At 40.6% G+C, this 18291-nt stretch overlaps 1 protein-coding gene across 10 annotated transcripts in view; it reads left to right on the forward strand.

The window, feature by feature from the left end:
* Positions 1 to 2070: 2070 nt before the first annotated feature.
* LOC147025771 (transcription factor E2F8-like) overlaps positions 2071 to 18291 on the forward strand; it is a 28751-nt gene continuing 12530 nt past the window's right edge. For 3 of the 10 annotated variants that reach the window (XM_085880544.1, XM_085880553.1, XM_085880554.1), the window contains exons 1-5: positions 2071 to 2111; positions 2154 to 2191; positions 6880 to 6935; positions 7221 to 7362; positions 18016 to 18163. In XM_085880544.1, the coding sequence (XP_085736670.1) occupies positions 6916 to 6935; positions 7221 to 7362; positions 18016 to 18163 (310 nt within the window). In that variant the 5' untranslated portion in view covers positions 2071 to 2111; positions 2154 to 2191; positions 6880 to 6915. Of the gene's footprint in view, positions 2112 to 2153; positions 2192 to 2297; positions 2367 to 6879; positions 6936 to 7220; positions 7363 to 10017; positions 10173 to 10494; positions 10653 to 11817; positions 11915 to 18015; positions 18164 to 18291 lie in introns of those variants that run through there. The other 7 variants (XM_085880545.1, XM_085880546.1, XM_085880548.1 and 4 more) reach the window with 7 other exon arrangements.

The raw sequence follows: 18291 nt of genomic DNA on the forward strand, positions 1-18291 counted from the left end.
AAAGGAGGGACAGTGAGTATTTAAAGGAGGCACAGTGAGTATTAAAAGGAGGACCAGTGAGTATTAAAAGGAGGAACAGTGAGTATTAAAAGGAGGCACAGTGAGTATTAAAAGGAGGGACAGTGAGTATTTAAAGGAGGCACAGTGAGTATTAAAAGGAGGGACAGTGAGTATTTAAAGGAGGCACAGTGAGTATTAAAAGGAGGAACAGTGAGTATTAAAAGGAGGAACAGTGAGTATTAAAAGGAGGAACAGTGAGTATTAAAAGGAGGCACAGTGAGTATTAAAAGGAGGGACAGTGAGTATTTAAAGGAGGCACAGTGAGTATTAAAAGGAGGGACAGTGAGTATTTAAAGGAGGCACAGTGAGTATTAAAAGGAGGAACAGTGAGTATTAAAAGGAGGAACAGTGAGTATTAAAAGGAGGAACAGTGAGTATTTAAAGGAGGAACAGTGAGTATTAAAAGGAGGAACAGTGAGTATTAAAAGGAGGGACAGTGAGTATTTAAAGGAGGAACAGTGAGTATTAAAAGGAGGCACAGTGAGTATTAAAAGGAGGGACAGTGAGTATTTAAAGGAGGAACAGTGAGTATTAAAAGGAGACACAGTGAGTATTAAAAGGAGGAAAAGTGAGTATTAAAAGGAGGAACAGTGAGTATTAAAAGGAGGGACAGTGAGTATTTAAAGGAGGCACAGTGAGTATTAAAAGGAGGCACAGTGAGTATTAAAAGGAGGGACAGTGAGTATTAAAAGGAGGGACAGTGAGTATTTAAAGGAGGCACAGTGAGTATTAAAAGGAGGCACAGTGAGTATTAAAAGGAGGGACAGTGAGTATTTAAAGGAGGCACAGTGAGTATTAAAAGGAGACACAGTGAGTATTAAAAGGAGGAACAGTGAGTATTAAAAGGAGGGACAGTGAGTATTTAAAGGAGGCACAGTGAGTATTAAAAGGAGGCACAGTGAGTATTAAAAGGAGGCACAGTGAGTATTAAAAGGAGGGACAGTGAGTATTTAAAGGAGGCACAGTGAGTATTAAAAGGAGGCACAGTGAGTATTAAAAGGAGGAACAGTGAGTATTAAAAGGAGGGACAGTGAGTATTTAAAGGAGGCACAGTGAGTATTAAAAGGAGGACCAGTGAGTATTAAAAGGAGGAACAGTGAGTATTAAAAGGAGGCACAGTGAGTATTAAAAGGAGGGACAGTGAGTATTTAAAGGAGGCACAGTGAGTATTAAAAGGAGGAACAGTGAGTATTAAAAGGAGGAACAGTGAGTATTAAAAGGAGGGACAGTGAGTATTTAAAGGAGGCACAGTGAGTATTAAAAGGAGACACAGTGAGTATTAAAAGGAGGAAAAGTGAGTATTTAAAGGAGGCACAGTGAGTATTAAAAGGAGGACCAGTGAGTATTTAAAGGAGGAACAGTGAGTATTAAAAGGAGGGACAGTGAGTATTTAAAGGAGGAACAGTGACTATTAAATGGAGGCACAGTGAGTATTAAAAGGAGGGACAGTGAGTATTTAAAGGAGGCACAGTGAGTATTAAAAGGAGACACAGTGAGTATTTAGGAGGTACAGTGAGTATTTAGGAGGCACAGTGAGTGGTTTACCGTTCCCTCCTGTGTTTCCCATTTTATAGACGAGAGTAGACCGTGCCCCCTATTGGACACGGGCTCCGGAGTGAGACGGTAAAAATAAAAATGCCGTCTCGTCGTTGAGCCGACAAGGAGGGACGGACAACTCACATCGATGACGTTATTTAATTACCCTGACGGTGTCGAGGTTTTGTGTATTGTGGTTTTGATTGTGTATTAATATTTATTAATCACTGTCCGTCGTTTTATTTCATTCTGCGGCCTGTAAATCAAAATATAAATTAACTTACAAACAACTTCAACGCCGGACGAGGTTATTCGGTATATCAATCCTGCACAATGGTCGCTAACTTATTGATTGGTCGATAACTTATTGATTGCCAACTAATCCATTTTGAGAATGCTGAACATCAACGAAGCAGCAGCACGTGACCGTTTTCATCGCCGTTGGCACAACTTGACCCGCGGTTCGGGGGAAAATCCCCCCCTCACCTCCTCACGTCACGTGGGCTCTTGGTGTGCCGCTCGTTAGAAGCACGTGACCGCTCCTTTGAAGCACGTGACCGCTCGTTAGAAGCACGTGACCGCTCGTTTTTAAAAGGTAATTCTCTTCGCCGTTTTTTGAAGCGCCTTGGAGTACTGTGTCTGTCGTCATGTCAATGGTTTGGGGTTTCTTGTGTAAAATATCAATAATTACCTGAACGGGAGTGAGATGGAAGTTCTTCTCTAGTTGCGTGTTGTGTCCATGTGCGGCCGGTTTGAGGAGGTTTGAGGAGGTTTTCCCACAAATCAAAATGTCCACCTCCGAGTTTTTGAACGTCCGTGAAGTTAATACCCGTTACCCGTTAACCTAATACCCGTTAACCGTTAACCTTCACCCGATTCAAAGATCGGGTTGTACCATAACAAACACTGGGGGAGTTGTACATTAGTAAAAGGGAGAGTGCGAAATAAAGATTATGTACAATAGAATAGGGTAAAGGTTCTAATGGGGGTTAAAGGTTCGACTATGGTAGAGGTTCTAATGGGGTTAAAGGTTCGACTATGGTAGAGGTTCGACTATAGTAAAGGTTCGACTATGGAAAAGGTTCGACTATGGTAGAGGTTCGACTATAGTAGAGGTTCGACTATGGTAGAGGTTCTAATGGGGTTAAAGGTTCGACTATGGTAAAGGTTCTAATGGGGTTAAAGGTTCGACTATGGTAGAGGTTCGACTATGGTAGAGGTTCGACTATGGTAGAGGTTCGACTATGGTAGAGGTTCGACTATGGAAAAGGTTCGACTATGGTAGAGGTTCGACTATGGAAGAGGTTCGACTACGGTAGAGGTTCGACTACGGTAGAGGTTCGACTACGGTAGAGGTTCGACTATGGTAGAGGTTCGACTACGGAAAAGGTTCGACTACGGTAGAGGTTCGACTATGGTAGAGGTTCGACTATGGTAGAGGTTCGACTATGGTAGAGGTTCGACTATGGTAGAGGTTCGACTATGGTAGAGGTTCGACTATGGTAGAGGTTCGACTATGGTAGAGGTTCGACTATGGTAGAGGTTCGACTATGGAAAAGGTTCGACTATGGTAGAGGTTCGACTATGGTAGAGGTTCGACTATGGTAGAGGTTCGACTATGGTAGAGGTTCGACTATGGTAGAGGTTCGACTATGGTAAAGGTTCTAATGGGGTTTAAGGTTCGACTATGGAAAAGGTTCGACTATGGTAGAGGTTCGACTATGGTAGAGGTTCGACTATGGAAAAGGTTCGACTATGGTAGAGGTTCGACTATGGTAGAGGTTCGACTATGGTAGAGGTTCGACTATGGTAGAGGTTCGACTATGGTAGAGGTTCGACTATGGTAGAGGTTCGACTATGGTAGAGGTTCGACTATGGTAAAGGTTCGACTATGGTAAAGGTTCTAATGGGGTTTAAGGTTCGACTATGGAAAAGGTTCGACTATTGTAGAGGTTCGACTATTGTAGAGGTTTGACTCGGGTCGAGATTCAAAGAGGGTAGAAGTTCAAATCCGATAGAGGTTCCAATTGGGTAAAGGTTTGACTCTGGTAAAAGTTCGACTAGGGTAGAGAGATTCGACGATGGTAGAGGTTCGAATCGGGTAGAGGTTCTAATGGGGTTAAAGGTTCAAATAGGGTAAAGGTTCGAATCGGGTAAAGGTTCTAATGGGGTTAAAGGTTCTAATGGGGTTAAAGGTTCGACTAGGGTAAAGGTTCGAATTCGGTCATGTCTGACTTGGGTCAAGGTTTGAATAGGGTAAACGTTTGAATCCAGCAATGATCTGAATAGGATAAAGGTTTGAATATGACAATGGTTTTGATTGAGGGACAGGTATGATCACCTTCACGAAGAAATGGAATGTTTGGCGAAGTGGAAGAAGTATGGAGAAGCATTTAGGGGAATTGCAGAAGTTTTGTATGGAAGGTCAGGAAAGCTGTTAGGTCGAGGTTTGGTAAAGGGTTGTCGAAGGATAGAAACCAGGTATGGTGGATGGAGGAGGTAGCGAAGGCAGTTGGTGAAAAGAAGATTTGGAAGAGGATAGAGAGGATCAAGGATAGGGGGAGGCACCCGGGTGTGCGGTTCCTGCACCTGTATGGGTAGAAGAAGAAAGCAGCAAGGAGAGCTGTGGATAAGGCGAGTAATGATATGGAAGATGAGGTGTACACATTGTAAGAGGACGGTGGGAGAAAGATTATGTATAAATTGGCTCATGACAGGGATGAAGATAGTGAGGACGTGAAGGGTAGGGGGGTGGGAGGGGCAGTGATTGACGATGGTGGCAGGAGGCCAGTAATAGATTGGGGGGGTAGTATTGAAGGTGTGGGAAGGATATTTCAAAAAGACTTGTTGAACCGGGAAGGAAGCAGCAGCAAGCCGGAGCTACTGTATTGCGTAGATGGGAAAATGGAGTTGGTGGAGATCACAGAGGAGGAAGTACGGATGGCATTGAAGAGGATGAAGAAGGGAAGAGCACCAGGAATTGATAAGGCGTGTACAGAAATGATAATTGCAGCAGGAGAAGTCGGAGTCAGTTGGATTGAAGAGGATGTTGAACATGTGTACGAGAGAGGGTTTGATTCTGGAGGAGTGGAGGACTGGGTTAATTGTGCCGATATGGAAGGGGAAGGGCGATGTTCAAGATCCGGGGAAGGGCGATGTTCAAGATCCGGGGAAGCACAGGGCGTTACTCTCCTAAGTCACGTTATGAAGGTGCTGGAGAGGATTCCAGATGTGAGGATAAGGACGAGTGTGGAGATGGAGATCGGAGAAGAGCAGCGAAGGTTTACAAAGGGAAGGGGGATGACGGATGTGATGTTCGTGCTGAGACGGCTGGTGGAGAAAAGGTTGGAGGTGCAAGGTGAGATGGCATTGGGATTTGTGAACCTGGAGAAGACCTACGACACTGTCCCGAGAGAGATGGTGATGGCGACACCGAGATGGATGGTCATGACAGAAACGGAAGTTAGATTGGTGGAAAGGATGTACAAGGGAATGAAGGGAAGAGTTTTGGTTGGTCCTGAGATGTCTGAGGAATTCAGTGTGAACATCGGTTTGAGGCAGGGAAGCTCTCAGCCCACTCATGTTTATCATGGCGATTGAGCTGGGAAGCAGGATGGTGAGCTTGGGGGTGGTATGGGGAGGATGCTGTATGTGGATGATCTGGCTGTTGTGGTGGACAGTGGGTGGGAGATGCAGGAAGTACTGGGGGAATGGGAGGAGGCTTTTGGGAAGCATGGGCTGAAGAATCTCAATGCCTCTAAAATGAATGACTGGTCCTGATGGAATCCCTGTGATTGTACTGAAGATGTGTTTCCTTCATCCTGGAAAGTGGCACCTGGAGCACCACCAACCTGCCTCTTATGTTTACTTGATAGGCCCAGAAACGCATCGTTAACCTGGTTGGTGCGGAGATGAGTTCAGCTCTTCAACCGCTCTCTCACCGCAGGTCAGGTACCCACTCTTAGTTTGTTCCACAGATATTTTTACGGCAAATGTTCTGCTGGACTTTCTCACTTGGTTCCTCCTGTACAAGTGTTTGGACGCAAGACTCGGTTTGCCATCACTGCACGTCCATGCACTGTATCTGATCCAAAGTGCAGAACGAAAGGCCATGGTGCAGGTAGTTTTATCCCTCGTGCTGTCTCACTTTGGAATTCACTACCTGGAACATGCTTCCCATTATCCTACCATCCACCAAGATTTAAGAGCAATGTCAATTCCTACTTCTTGCATCTTTGAGGTTCCATCGCATTTCACGTGACTTCTGCGACTTCATGCGTCTTGGATGGTTTTTTTTTGTTATTTTGTTATTTCTTTTATTTTGTTTAGCTTTGTCCAACCTTCCCTTAACCACTCACCTGTAGTGGCTTAATGCCTTGTTTGGGGCGATTTCCATAAAAAAAAAATAAACAAACAAGTTTTACTTTGAACCTTATTCATGCTTCAGTCACATTTGGCTCGGCGGCCGTAGGGTCTAAAAAAAAATCTACGGCCACGAGCAATTATAGGGTGGATGCAGTATTTCCACGGTCACACAATGTAGCAATCGCATATGTTTTTCTTTTTCGGGTAGCCGCACGGGGTATTTAGAAATTGTGGAGACTGAAAACGTGGGGGTGCCGTACGGTCTTTGATTTGATGTCGCACGGTGACCTTAGGGCGTCCCTGTGGCGGCCATAGAATTTTCAAGGCAGACGCAAGATGCCCGAAAGGTGACCGCAGGGGGGCCCTCAGGCGAACGTGGAAATAGTGTGGCCGCCGTAATTTTTTGGGGGGTGGCAAAATTCATTTTTCATTGATAAGAGCCTACGGAAAACGCACGAATAACGCAAGCCCACCGTACACGCCCTACGTACGGTCGACGTGGAACACATCTACGTCATGGCTACGGCTTGTCGAATTTCTACGGCGAACCTAGAAATGAAAAAATTTATAACTCCGCGCTTTAATTCCACGGAGACCCCTACGGCCTGTAAAAGATAGCCATACGGCGTAGGGCCACCCTGAGGCCACCTCAGAAACTCTGCGGCCACCGCACGTTTCTGTCAATTCAGGGGGGGGGGTACGGCCACCGTATCTGAGCCGTAGAGCAAATGTGACTCATGCTTTACTGAAACTCTCTCCAGTCCTCAAAGTTAATGTGTAGTAGATTCCACGTTTGTAACCAAAATCTTCATGTTTTGTCATGGTCTCGATTCGAAATTGGATACTTTTTAATGTCTATGTTCATTATGCCAGGTTAATGTTACCGGTGACCAATTTCACTTCTCCTTGTCTGTTCAGCGTTCACTGAAGCTTGTATGAAGTTCATGAAACGTCATGATTGGGAAAATGCCTCGGTGAGATATTAAAAACGAATGAGTTATTAAATGTGGGTCATGTTGGGCAGTTTGTTAATATGGATGCATTTATTATCGGTGGCACATTTATCCAGGTTCTAATTACTTGTCGATTTCTAATTTGCTGGCATGGAGACATTTTGTATGCTGAGTCGTGCTCTGTTTAAAATAAAAAGAAGAAATCCATGATATCTGGTGATATTGTAATTATGTGATGTTTCGCGCGGATATTTGATGATAAAATGCGATGTACAGTATTGTGTTAAAATTTCGCGCGTCCACCAGGTTTCCCGCTCACGGAGAGCGCTTGCCATGGCGCAGTATGCGCAGATTACTTCGGCGGGAAAACAAATCCTCGCAGCCACGCCCAGTCGGTGCAGCCACGCCCAGTCGGTGCAGCCACGCCCAGTCGGTGCAGCCACGCCCAGTCGGTGCAACGACACCCCCCCCCACATTAATCCCAATTCATTTGTTTTATCTCCAACAGCATCCACTCTGTTTTTTTTTTTCTTCTTCTTCTTCTTTATAAGAGCGAGGCTCATGGAAGAGGTGAGGGGATGAACTGATGCTGAACAAGGAAATTAATGAAGAGGAATAAAGAGGATAAAAAATTCCTTTTGTTTATCAAGTGCCTCCTTGTTCAATGCCCATCAAGCTCATCAGCTGAGCAACATCCACCATCGAGGTTTAGACCCTTTTTTTTAAGCCCGTAGGTCAGAACCTCTCTGAATAGGGGCTCTGCAACCTGAATTTCGTGTGAAGGAGAGCAGGAAGTACAGTGTTACCTGCAAGTAAACCGCTTGGGGATCAGGTTTTGGTATGTCGTAATGGAGTAGAAAAGATCACGAGGTGGAGGGGATATATTTATTTATTTTTCTTCTCCGTTCATTAAAAACGCTCAATCAACTGTCTTCATCAAGGAGTTTCACAATTTTTTTTATTTTTTTTTGTCAAAGTGGGTAATTGATAGTTTTTATTTCCAGCTACTCAATTATTGTTCAGCATAAGATCAGGGCTGATTAATAAGTCCATAGCCTGACAACAAGACACTCACTTCAATGAAACAAATATTTTTCTTCCTAATTCTTTCACAACAATACAAGTTTGAAATGAACAATGGTCCTTTTTATTTATTTCCACCTTAATTATTCCGAGTAAGATATAGATATATATATATATATATATATATATATATATATATATATATATGTATATATGTATATATATATATATATATATGTATATATATATGTATATATATATATATATATGTATATATATGTATATATGTATATATATGTATATGTATATATATGTATATATGTATATATATGTATATGTATATATATGTATATATGTATATATATGTATATATATGTATATATGTATATATATGTATATATATATATATATGTATATATATGTATATATATATATGTATATATATGTATATATGTATATATATATATGTATATATATATATATATATAGATATATATATATATATATATATATATATATATATATATATATATATATAATCATATAAATATACATACTAGCGATACCCGTGCACATGGACGGGATAGCAGTAGAACATAGCTGGTAGCAGACGACAGACCGTACACGGGGAATGATAGAAATACGCATTGTGCAAAATGCAAGTGGTACTATGGAACGCCAAGACTTCCCAAACATTATCGGCATGTCCACTAAGTGCCACAGCAATTTCATAGGGACGTGTGACGGCGAGCCGAGTTTTTAGTGTGCAAGCTTGGTATTATAATATATATATATATATATATATATATATATATATATATATATATATATATATATATATATATATATATATATATTTGACATGAGCCGTTGACTCGTGACTGATTGAGTAACTTGGAAAGGAAATTGAAACATTTCTCAATTGGAACCTTTAATAGAAATGTTTCATATTTACATGTCATTGTAATAATAATAATAATACTACTATTGTGGAATATTACTCGTGTTCATCATCCTCATCGTACACTGTATGTGTTTGTATCTGTACAGGGTTCCTAGCTGGGGTTACATTCCTCGACCGGTCACCATTCCGATGCGAGACTCGACTGAGGAGTGCGCGGATTTGTAGTTTGTTCATGCTGCCGACGATAGCTCGCCAATTCCTCACGAAGGATATTGTGGGGTCTTTAACGTGTACCACCTAATGCTGGCAGACAGACGTCAGTTTAACACGCATCCGAGTGACGGCACACACACACACACACACACACACACACACACACACACACACACACACACACACACACACACACACACACACACACACACACACACACACACACACACACACACACACACATATTGATGAATCCCCCTGCCTGTGAAACACCAGGATGGCAGTTTATAGCTGGGTTGGGATTCGAACCCAGGCTAGACAGTTGAGAGGAGATTGTGTGTACGATGTCCTGACCTCGAGGGTCAGTGTCCTGGCAGCCTTATCGAATATTGCTCATGATCATATTTAATCGTTATTATCGATTTTTTTATTGTATTGGCGCGGAATGTTATCGATTGTAACATAGCTACGAGTGAAGATTATTACTGTTCAAGCGAAGCATCCCGCCCCTTTATCAAGCTCTTCCACGAGCCTCGACTCTTACGTATACGTAAAAAAAAAAATCAGTCCACGATGGCAGAATGAACTTGAACCCTCGGACGACCTTCGAGATAAAAAATATTGAAGTTCCAACCAAACGTGATTTAGTGCATGCATGCACCCCATTGGTCGCCCGAAGGTTTAAGTTCAAGGCGTTTGTTTTGGGGTTTTTTTGTTTTTGCGATATCAAATCATTATTGACATCGTTATATGTCCGCAACACAATAATCTCATGAAAAGGATCGATGAGCCGAATACTGATGTCGCATGTGCTCACGAAGTGAACGATCTGCCGAGTTTGAGGCCGTTCGGCGCGAATTGGCGCATTTGGCGGGAGCTATGACTGGCCAGAATCCATAAAAGGAAAGCATAGTGGGCGGAGCGAGCGGTCCCTCGTATTATTTATTAGCGCACGCTCCACCCACGGTTCTCCACTTGCTTATTACGTCGTCCACGTGGATGAGTATTTGCCACACCGGTCATGGTCAGGCGGGTTGGAACGGGCGTGTGTGGACTTGTTGGCTAACTGTATGAAACGTTCGAGTACTGCACAAGGGCGACGTGGCAAGCGGCTTGGGGTAAGTTGAGTGCAGTGATGTAAAGTAGTTAAGTGTTTGAATTTCGATCGAGATCCTCGGACCAGTGTTAATTTTAACTAATTATTAAGGTGTCATTTTGACGACTTCAGTCGCTTCACGTACACACCCGATGGTATTAACGAGATATTTCGAGATTTTCATTCGTAATTCCTGCCGTTTAATTAACAACTGTTGGTATAATAATTTTTTTTATTTCCTAAATATTTGGTGTTTTTTACTGAATGTCAAGGAAGTGAAGTTAATTAATTGTCACTCGTTTTGTTCATTTTTCCCACTTGTCCGGTGTCCTCTTTCTTCTCAGAGCCGGCGTTCCGTTCCAAAACTCCCGGTTGTCACTCAACTTGCACTTGTGACGGTTCGCTAGCCTGAGCTTATAAAATCCTGGTCACACCGACACCGCACACGTCCGTACTCACCAAAACAATAACTATCCACCTCGAGGAGGGTCCCTTTGTCAAGGTGAGTCAGCATGGTTTTACATTGTCATGACGTCATACGATGTTGCTGCTGGCGTTTTAAAAATAGGTTCGTAGCAATAATTCGCACTGTTGTGATTGTTGTTTGAAAGTGGGTGGGGCCTCATGTTTGACTCTGCCCCCGACTGGCCAACACCGGCCCTGCTCTTCCTTTACGCAGTGTGTCATTGTGCGGTTTAACCACCCACACGCTCATTCTTCTGACAACGCAATATCAGTCACGTCATAGCTTTAGTTAGATATATATATATATATATATATATATATATATATATATATATATATATATATATATATATATATATACACATATATATATATATATATATATATATATATATATATATATATATATATATATATACATATATATATATATATATATATATATATATATATATATATATATATATATATATACATACATATATATATATATATATATACATATATATATATATACATACATATATATATATATATACATACATATATATATATATATATATATATATATATATATATATATATATATATATATATATATATATATACATATATATATATATACATATATATATATATATATATATATATATATATATATATATATACATATATATATACATATATGTATATATATATATATATATATATATATATATATATATATATATATATGTATATATGTATATATATATACATATATATATATATATATATATATATATATATATATATATATATATATACATATATACATATATATATATATATATATATATATACATATATACATATATATATATATATATACATATATATATATATACATATATATACATATATATATATATATATATATATATATATATACATATATATATATATATACATATACATATATATATATACATATATATATACATATATATATATATATATATATATATATACATATATATATATATATATAATGGCGAGAAAGAAAAAGAGAGAATTTGATATTGATCGGACGACGTGTTCAATGAGCTTAATCTCATGTTGTCGCGAAAACAAAGTTTGCTTTGTGAGTCATTCCTACTGTGGACACCTGGGCAAGGTGTCATTGTGTACTGTATTTGTGAACATCCCTCGACTTCCTGCAGGGAAATGCCAGCGCGCAAGATGACGTCACCGCCAGCCGTCAGCCCTTTGCGGGAAGGCATCCCGGCCGTTGCCCATTGGTCGCAAGTGAGCGTGACGGTATGTTCGTCTTCACCTGTGTTCACCTGTCGTGACGTCATCGTTTAAGGGGATTCCCGTGCGTGAGATTAAGGGGGCGTGGTCGAATGACATGCTCTCATGTGACTGAAAACGCGTCGCGGTGCAGGAGATTCAGCAAACACATTTTTGATCGAATGACTAAGGAAAGAGGAATAAGAACAGTAGGCCCAGAACAAGTCTGGCGAGTTCACTGCAGGAAGACAACTGTTCAAACAATTATATAATTTAATTAGTCGACAGAAGTGTGCATTTCAGGTCATATGAGGAGTGGCTGAAGAAGAAAGGACTTTATTGATCAGAGAGGAGGGGATTTAAGATGATGAAGGGTATGTATAAAATAAAGGAAGAGCCCTTCAGCAGAATAGACAGTGGTAGGACCAAGGGGCATTGCCTGGGAATAGAGAGGAGAGTTAAGGTGGTAGCAAAGCAGGGGTCTTCCACTTGGTGTAGTTAATGAATAGAATGGTCTCTCTGGAATGAGACAGATACTGAGAATCATTGGAGATGTGGAGGGGTACAGGGATATTGGCAGGACCTGCGCATTGCTTGAGTGTGGAAAAAGTGCATGAGAAGTTGATGTGTTTAATTCCTCACCCAACAACCTTCTTTACCCGCTCCCCCCCAACTCTCAATGTAGCTATGCTACCTGACGGCATCACCGTGTTCCTCCCCTCCATCACTCAGGTGACAAAGTCCAGAAACTGATGGATTAATGAAATGTGTTGTTGATAAAGCACAGGCATGATGGGCCAAATGGCCTTTTGCTGTGTCCAAGTCCCTTGTCTGTCCTTGTACTTCGAAGCACAAATGCGATAAACAATATTGCAAACAAACTCGTTTAGATCATTTTCCTACCAAAACGTGTGTTCGACGACCAGCCGCGTGATGCAGCGTGAAGGTACTCGTACCGTGCATCGTGTGATCTGATATTTTATTTATTCGTTTGCAGCCAACAGCTGCTTGGTTGCATCATTCTCTGGGGGCCTGATGATACCACTAATACAATGCCCCCATTACTAGCATTCTTTCACTCACCCCAGAAGGATGACAGGCTAAGTCAACCCACATTGTGTTAATTCAACGGATAAAACATGGCTTGAACTCAAGACCCTAAGATCTTAAGCCAGGCACCCTAACCGTTAAGCCAACACTAGACTGATATGTGATGAGTGAAATGAGTACAACATGGGTTGGCAGAGCATTCCGTGATGATTTATATAAAGTTTGATGTTTTGCTATTGTCAGTTGAAATAATTTATTTTACATAAAATAAAACATTAATTGTGGATTACAGTATTGGTATATTATTTAATTAGAAACTAGAACGGGCACTCAGTAGAGCGCATACCTTCGCCAACGCTACATTTTGCCACCCACCCCCCCCCCCCCAGAAAAGGTTGATTGTGAGGGTATTTAACCCCATACCACATCTGCTATCTCATATGTGTTATGATGGCTTAAAAACATTCAATTTCCTGTGTCATATCGTATATCAAAAGATTGGGCGTTGAATTCACAACATTTTGGCATTGGTTGCATGCAAATTGGATAAAAATCGACTGCACTATGACGATTTTGACCTTTTCATGACCTCGACCTTGACCTTTGTAATTGGTATTAGAGTGTGGGGAACAGAACAGTCAACATTTTGGTGTTGGTTTCATGCAAATCGGATAAGAATTGACCGTGTTCTGACTAAAACCGCACATTTTGCAATGTTGTGACCCCCCCCTGACCTTTGACTCCCAACCGCTAATAAGGGTTATTACGTCATTGTGTCATGTCACATATCACAAGATGGGGCATTGAATTCTGAACATTTTGGCATTAGTTACATGCAAATTGGATACAAATTGACTGCGCTATGGTAAAAAGACGATTTTGACCTTTTCATGACCTTGACCTTGACCTTTGACCCGATCGCTCCCAAAATCTTATCAGATGGTCCTCGGATAATAACCAATCCTCCCAACAAATTTGCTGTGATTCAATTCAATACTTTTGGAGTTATGCGAATAACAAACAAACAAACAAACAAACACACATATTCACAAATAAATAAATAAATACACAGCGATCAAAACATAATCTTCGCAACAAAGTTTGCGAAGGTAATGAGCAGGAAAAAAACCAACATCATAAATATATGTGGAAAAATTACATGCCCAGACCAGGAATCGAACCCAGGTCCTCAGGAAAACCATACCAGTGCTCTGCTCTCTGAGCTCTCTGGGCAAGTAATTGAACCCAGGTTCTCTGGCAAACCATACCAGTGTTCTGCCATCTGAGCTACCTGTGTGACCTGCCAGCTGAGCAACGCAATTCTTCCACATATACAGGTGCCACTCTAATCTGAACACACACTTATCGACATAACTGATCTCTGGGAAGTCTGAATGGTGTTCTGTGAATTTCCACAACCGTAACAATATATATATATATATATATATATATATATATATATATATATATATATATATATATATATATATATATATATATATATATATACACACACACACACACATGTATATTATATATAGATGTTCGGCTTTCGGCTTTTATGATCCGCATACTGATTTGGCACAGGTTTTACGCTGGATGCCCTTCCTGACGCAACCCTGGTCGCCTCTTACGACACAGGGATAAGGATTGGGTTTTGCCATGATTCCAGGCTGCCCTTCACCCTCTCATAGCGCGGCCCAGCGCAGAGCTCCCGTCCTCAAGCGATCCTCCGAGTAGCCGGATTACAGGCGTACGCCACTACGCCCGGTGTATTTTATATATAGATACACACACACACACACACATATATACATATATATATATATATATATATATATATATATATATATATATATACATATATATATACATATATATATATATAAATAACATGATACATTATGACTTTCTTCAAGTGAGGCTTTATCAGGTATATCGTCTTTCACCTCTTCGAGTCGTACGATTTGTTCTAATTTCAGCATTTTTCCCCAAACGTTGTCAAGCTTCACTTTTAGTAAATCCCTCTTTCCAGTCTTTTCCTTTGTTTTTGGCTCCGGCTTGTATATCTCTGTCGCAGTCATATCCAAAATCGCTGAACTAACTGTGTTGCCTCAGTAATACGTTTGTTACCCTGCGTGCGTGAAGCGAAAAGTGGAGTTCAGAAATTTGGTTCACTTTGTCTATCTTTCTGTCTATAAACATTAGTTTATGATCGAGGAACAACTTATTTAAAATGAATGTTATATTTTAAACATGAATCGGAAAACGAACCTGTAATTTAACAATACTTTGTCTCTGAATTTCTCCCAAATCGCACATGTGCAGAGAAGTGTTTTATTTCTTCTTCTTCTTTTCTTTGTTTGCTCGCCTGGCAGTCAAACAAAATTGAGAATCATTCCAAAGAAGAAACTCAATGTTTTTAAGGACATAATAAAGCACACAAACAGGCACAAATAACTAATATAACATGTTAGTTAAGGCGGTGTAGAAGACTGCAAGACTGGTGTTGGCTTGGTGGTTAGGGTGGCTGGTTTGGGATCTTAGGGTCCTGAGTTCAAGCCCTGTTGGCTGCTAAATTAACACCAGGTGGGGTTAACTCAGCCTATCATCATCCTGAGGTTGACAAAATGAGTACCAGTGTACTGGTGGAAGGCCATTGCATCAGTGGTGCCCCCATACTCGGTAGCAGTGGCAATGCATCGTTGATCAGAGCCAGTTGAAAGTATGGAATTATGCCACCACAATGAGTGGAAGTATTAAAAAAGAAAAAAAAAAAGGACTGCATCAATGGTGGTAAATATCCGAAAAAAAATTATTTTCTACAGCCTTTAAAAATCTCTAATTTCATTTAAATTATACTTTAACACTGTAGAACACAAATCACCTTTTGGCACTTTTGAAAACCTTCCGTTTAGCAGTACTTGCACAAAATATGATGGCATTTTACGTCATCACGACCAATCAAATTTGCTGCTCACAGACCTCACTCACAGTGCAGGGGAAGGTGTTCCTATGAATTCTCTCGTTCCTTCTACCATTATTTTGGGTATCCTTTATGCTCTGCAGGTTCACTGGTTTTTAAAAAAAAAAAAACTTTATTTTGAAATCAAAAGGTCTTGTAATTGTAAATATATTGAAGAAGTCTTTCAAACTTCCTTGCTTTCATGTAATTCAATCATCTTGCTAGTTAAATGAGAGATTCTTCCATAGCTATGCATTCAATATCTCACCGAAGTCCTCAGCATATGATTGAAGGCAGGGACTACATTTGGATTATTCGTGGGAAGAACAGGAAGAGGCAGACCGTGTATGAGCTGGATGGATGGTTTCAAGGCTGCGACCAAGCTGTCTGTCAGGTTCGGGAAGCAGTGCAGGAGATGGATGTTTGGAGAAATCTAATTATGAATGACACCAGAAGTTGGTCATGACTTGACAGAACTAGATACCTACATTTGGATTATCATTATATTTAAATTGATCTCCCTCCCTTTCATTTGTACCACATGGTTATCATGTTCTTCATTCCTGAATCCAAAACCACTCGTGCTCCTTCATGTAGCTATTTTTTTTTAATCTCCGCCACCGAAGGTGGATGGAGGTTACGTTTTCACCCATCTGTCTGTGGACAGGTTATTTCAAAAAGTTGTGGATGGATTCGGACGAAATTTGGTGGAGAAAGGTGGGTTTGTGAAAAGGACAAAATGTTGAGATTTTGGTGAAGATCCAGATAAATATAATTTTAAAAGTGATTCTTCACCATTGAGAGATTGGGCCAAAACTATATAGAGCACGATATTTCAAAAAGCTGTGGACGAGTTATGACAAAACTTGGTGAATGAGTCGGTCAGGTGACGAGAACAAGCCCATTAGATTTTGGTTGAGATCCAGCCTTTGGGTGGTCCAAAATGTGAACTGTTCAGCCTGGTGGAGGTACGTGCTGTACCGAGTGCCGTTCTCATTTGTACCATTTATTAGTCTCTCACTACCTGGAATTTTTTATATATTTTTTTTCAATTATTCGTGTACTTTCCCCAGTCTGCTTCAGAGTGGTGACCTATCCAGGATTGCAACCCAAACCAGGAATCTGCTTTGACAGAAGATGCTCTGTATCGAGCCTGGTGCATAATATGAAGAACAATAATTGCATTCAACATTTCATGGAAAAAAAAAAACAACTACAGACGAGGAAACAAGAATAGCCAACTGTTCATCAGTAATTACCAATTGGTGAAATCGTTTTTTAAAAAAAAATATATAGAAGTGACACCATCACCAGGCTCAGCTCAATTGCTACACATACTTCAGATGAGGAATTCTTGCTGTGGAACTACTTGCTCAGATGGGGGTGGTAGGATAGTCTGGAGGTATGAACGCTCCCCTCTGAACTGTCTAGCCTGGGTTTGAATCTCAGCCGAGCTATAAACTATCATCCTGGTGTTTCACAGGCAGGACAATACATACATCTGTGCGCCGTCCCTCGGATGGATGTTAAACTGGGTTTCTTGTCTTCTGGCATTAGTACGGGGACGTTAAGGACCCCACGGTGTCTGATCAGAAGAGTAGGTGAATTATCATCAGCACCTGGAACAAATGACATGTTCCTGCCTGCACTGCGGGTAGTGAGTGATTTGGTCTTGTTGGAGGTTCCTCGACTCCGGATTATCTTACTTGCTACGTTGTGGTGTGGTTGCTATCTGGACACTATAAACAAATTGACGACGTGGTTCACTTTTCATGTAAACGACGTTCAGAAAAGAAGGACAAACAACACACTTGCTCAGATGATGTGGACAAAACAGTTGTACACAACTAACTTGTGCGATTTCGAGAGCAATTTTGTTGCACAACTGATCACTCAGGTGCGAATCCTGCACAGAAGTACGAATAACTTATTGATGGATTGAAAGACACGTTCTCGTAAGAAGACCGTTTGCTAATCTCTTGAAGATACATTGCGTCCAAATCCTACTTTGCTAATTGCCAATTTGCTCGCCACTACGGTTTGTTACTCATTTGAAGGTTTAACAAGTAAAAACATAACGTTATAACTTGGCACATCTCCATTACCCATCCAGGATGATTTTCAGACATACTCGCAACAACAAAGCCGAAAAGACAAAAGCCTGGGCCTGCTGAGTCTCCGCTTTCTGCGCAACCTTCCCAGTCCAAGTGATGCTGCAACAGGAAGACAGATCTACGTGGACAACATGGCCAGTGTGCTTGGTATGGGAGAAAGGGCTACGATAATAGTTTGGGTTATATATAATATTAACATGCATACTATAGAATGTTATTGTTGACAATCCAGAGCAATGGTGCACTCTATGGTTTTCTTTTCTATCTGAGCAAAA

This window comes from Eptatretus burgeri, chromosome 5 (assembly GCF_056783735.1).
Source record: "Eptatretus burgeri isolate ZD-2024b chromosome 5, Ebu_testis_v1, whole genome shotgun sequence".
In the NCBI taxonomy this organism is placed as follows: Eukaryota; Metazoa; Chordata; class Myxini; order Myxiniformes; family Myxinidae; genus Eptatretus; species Eptatretus burgeri.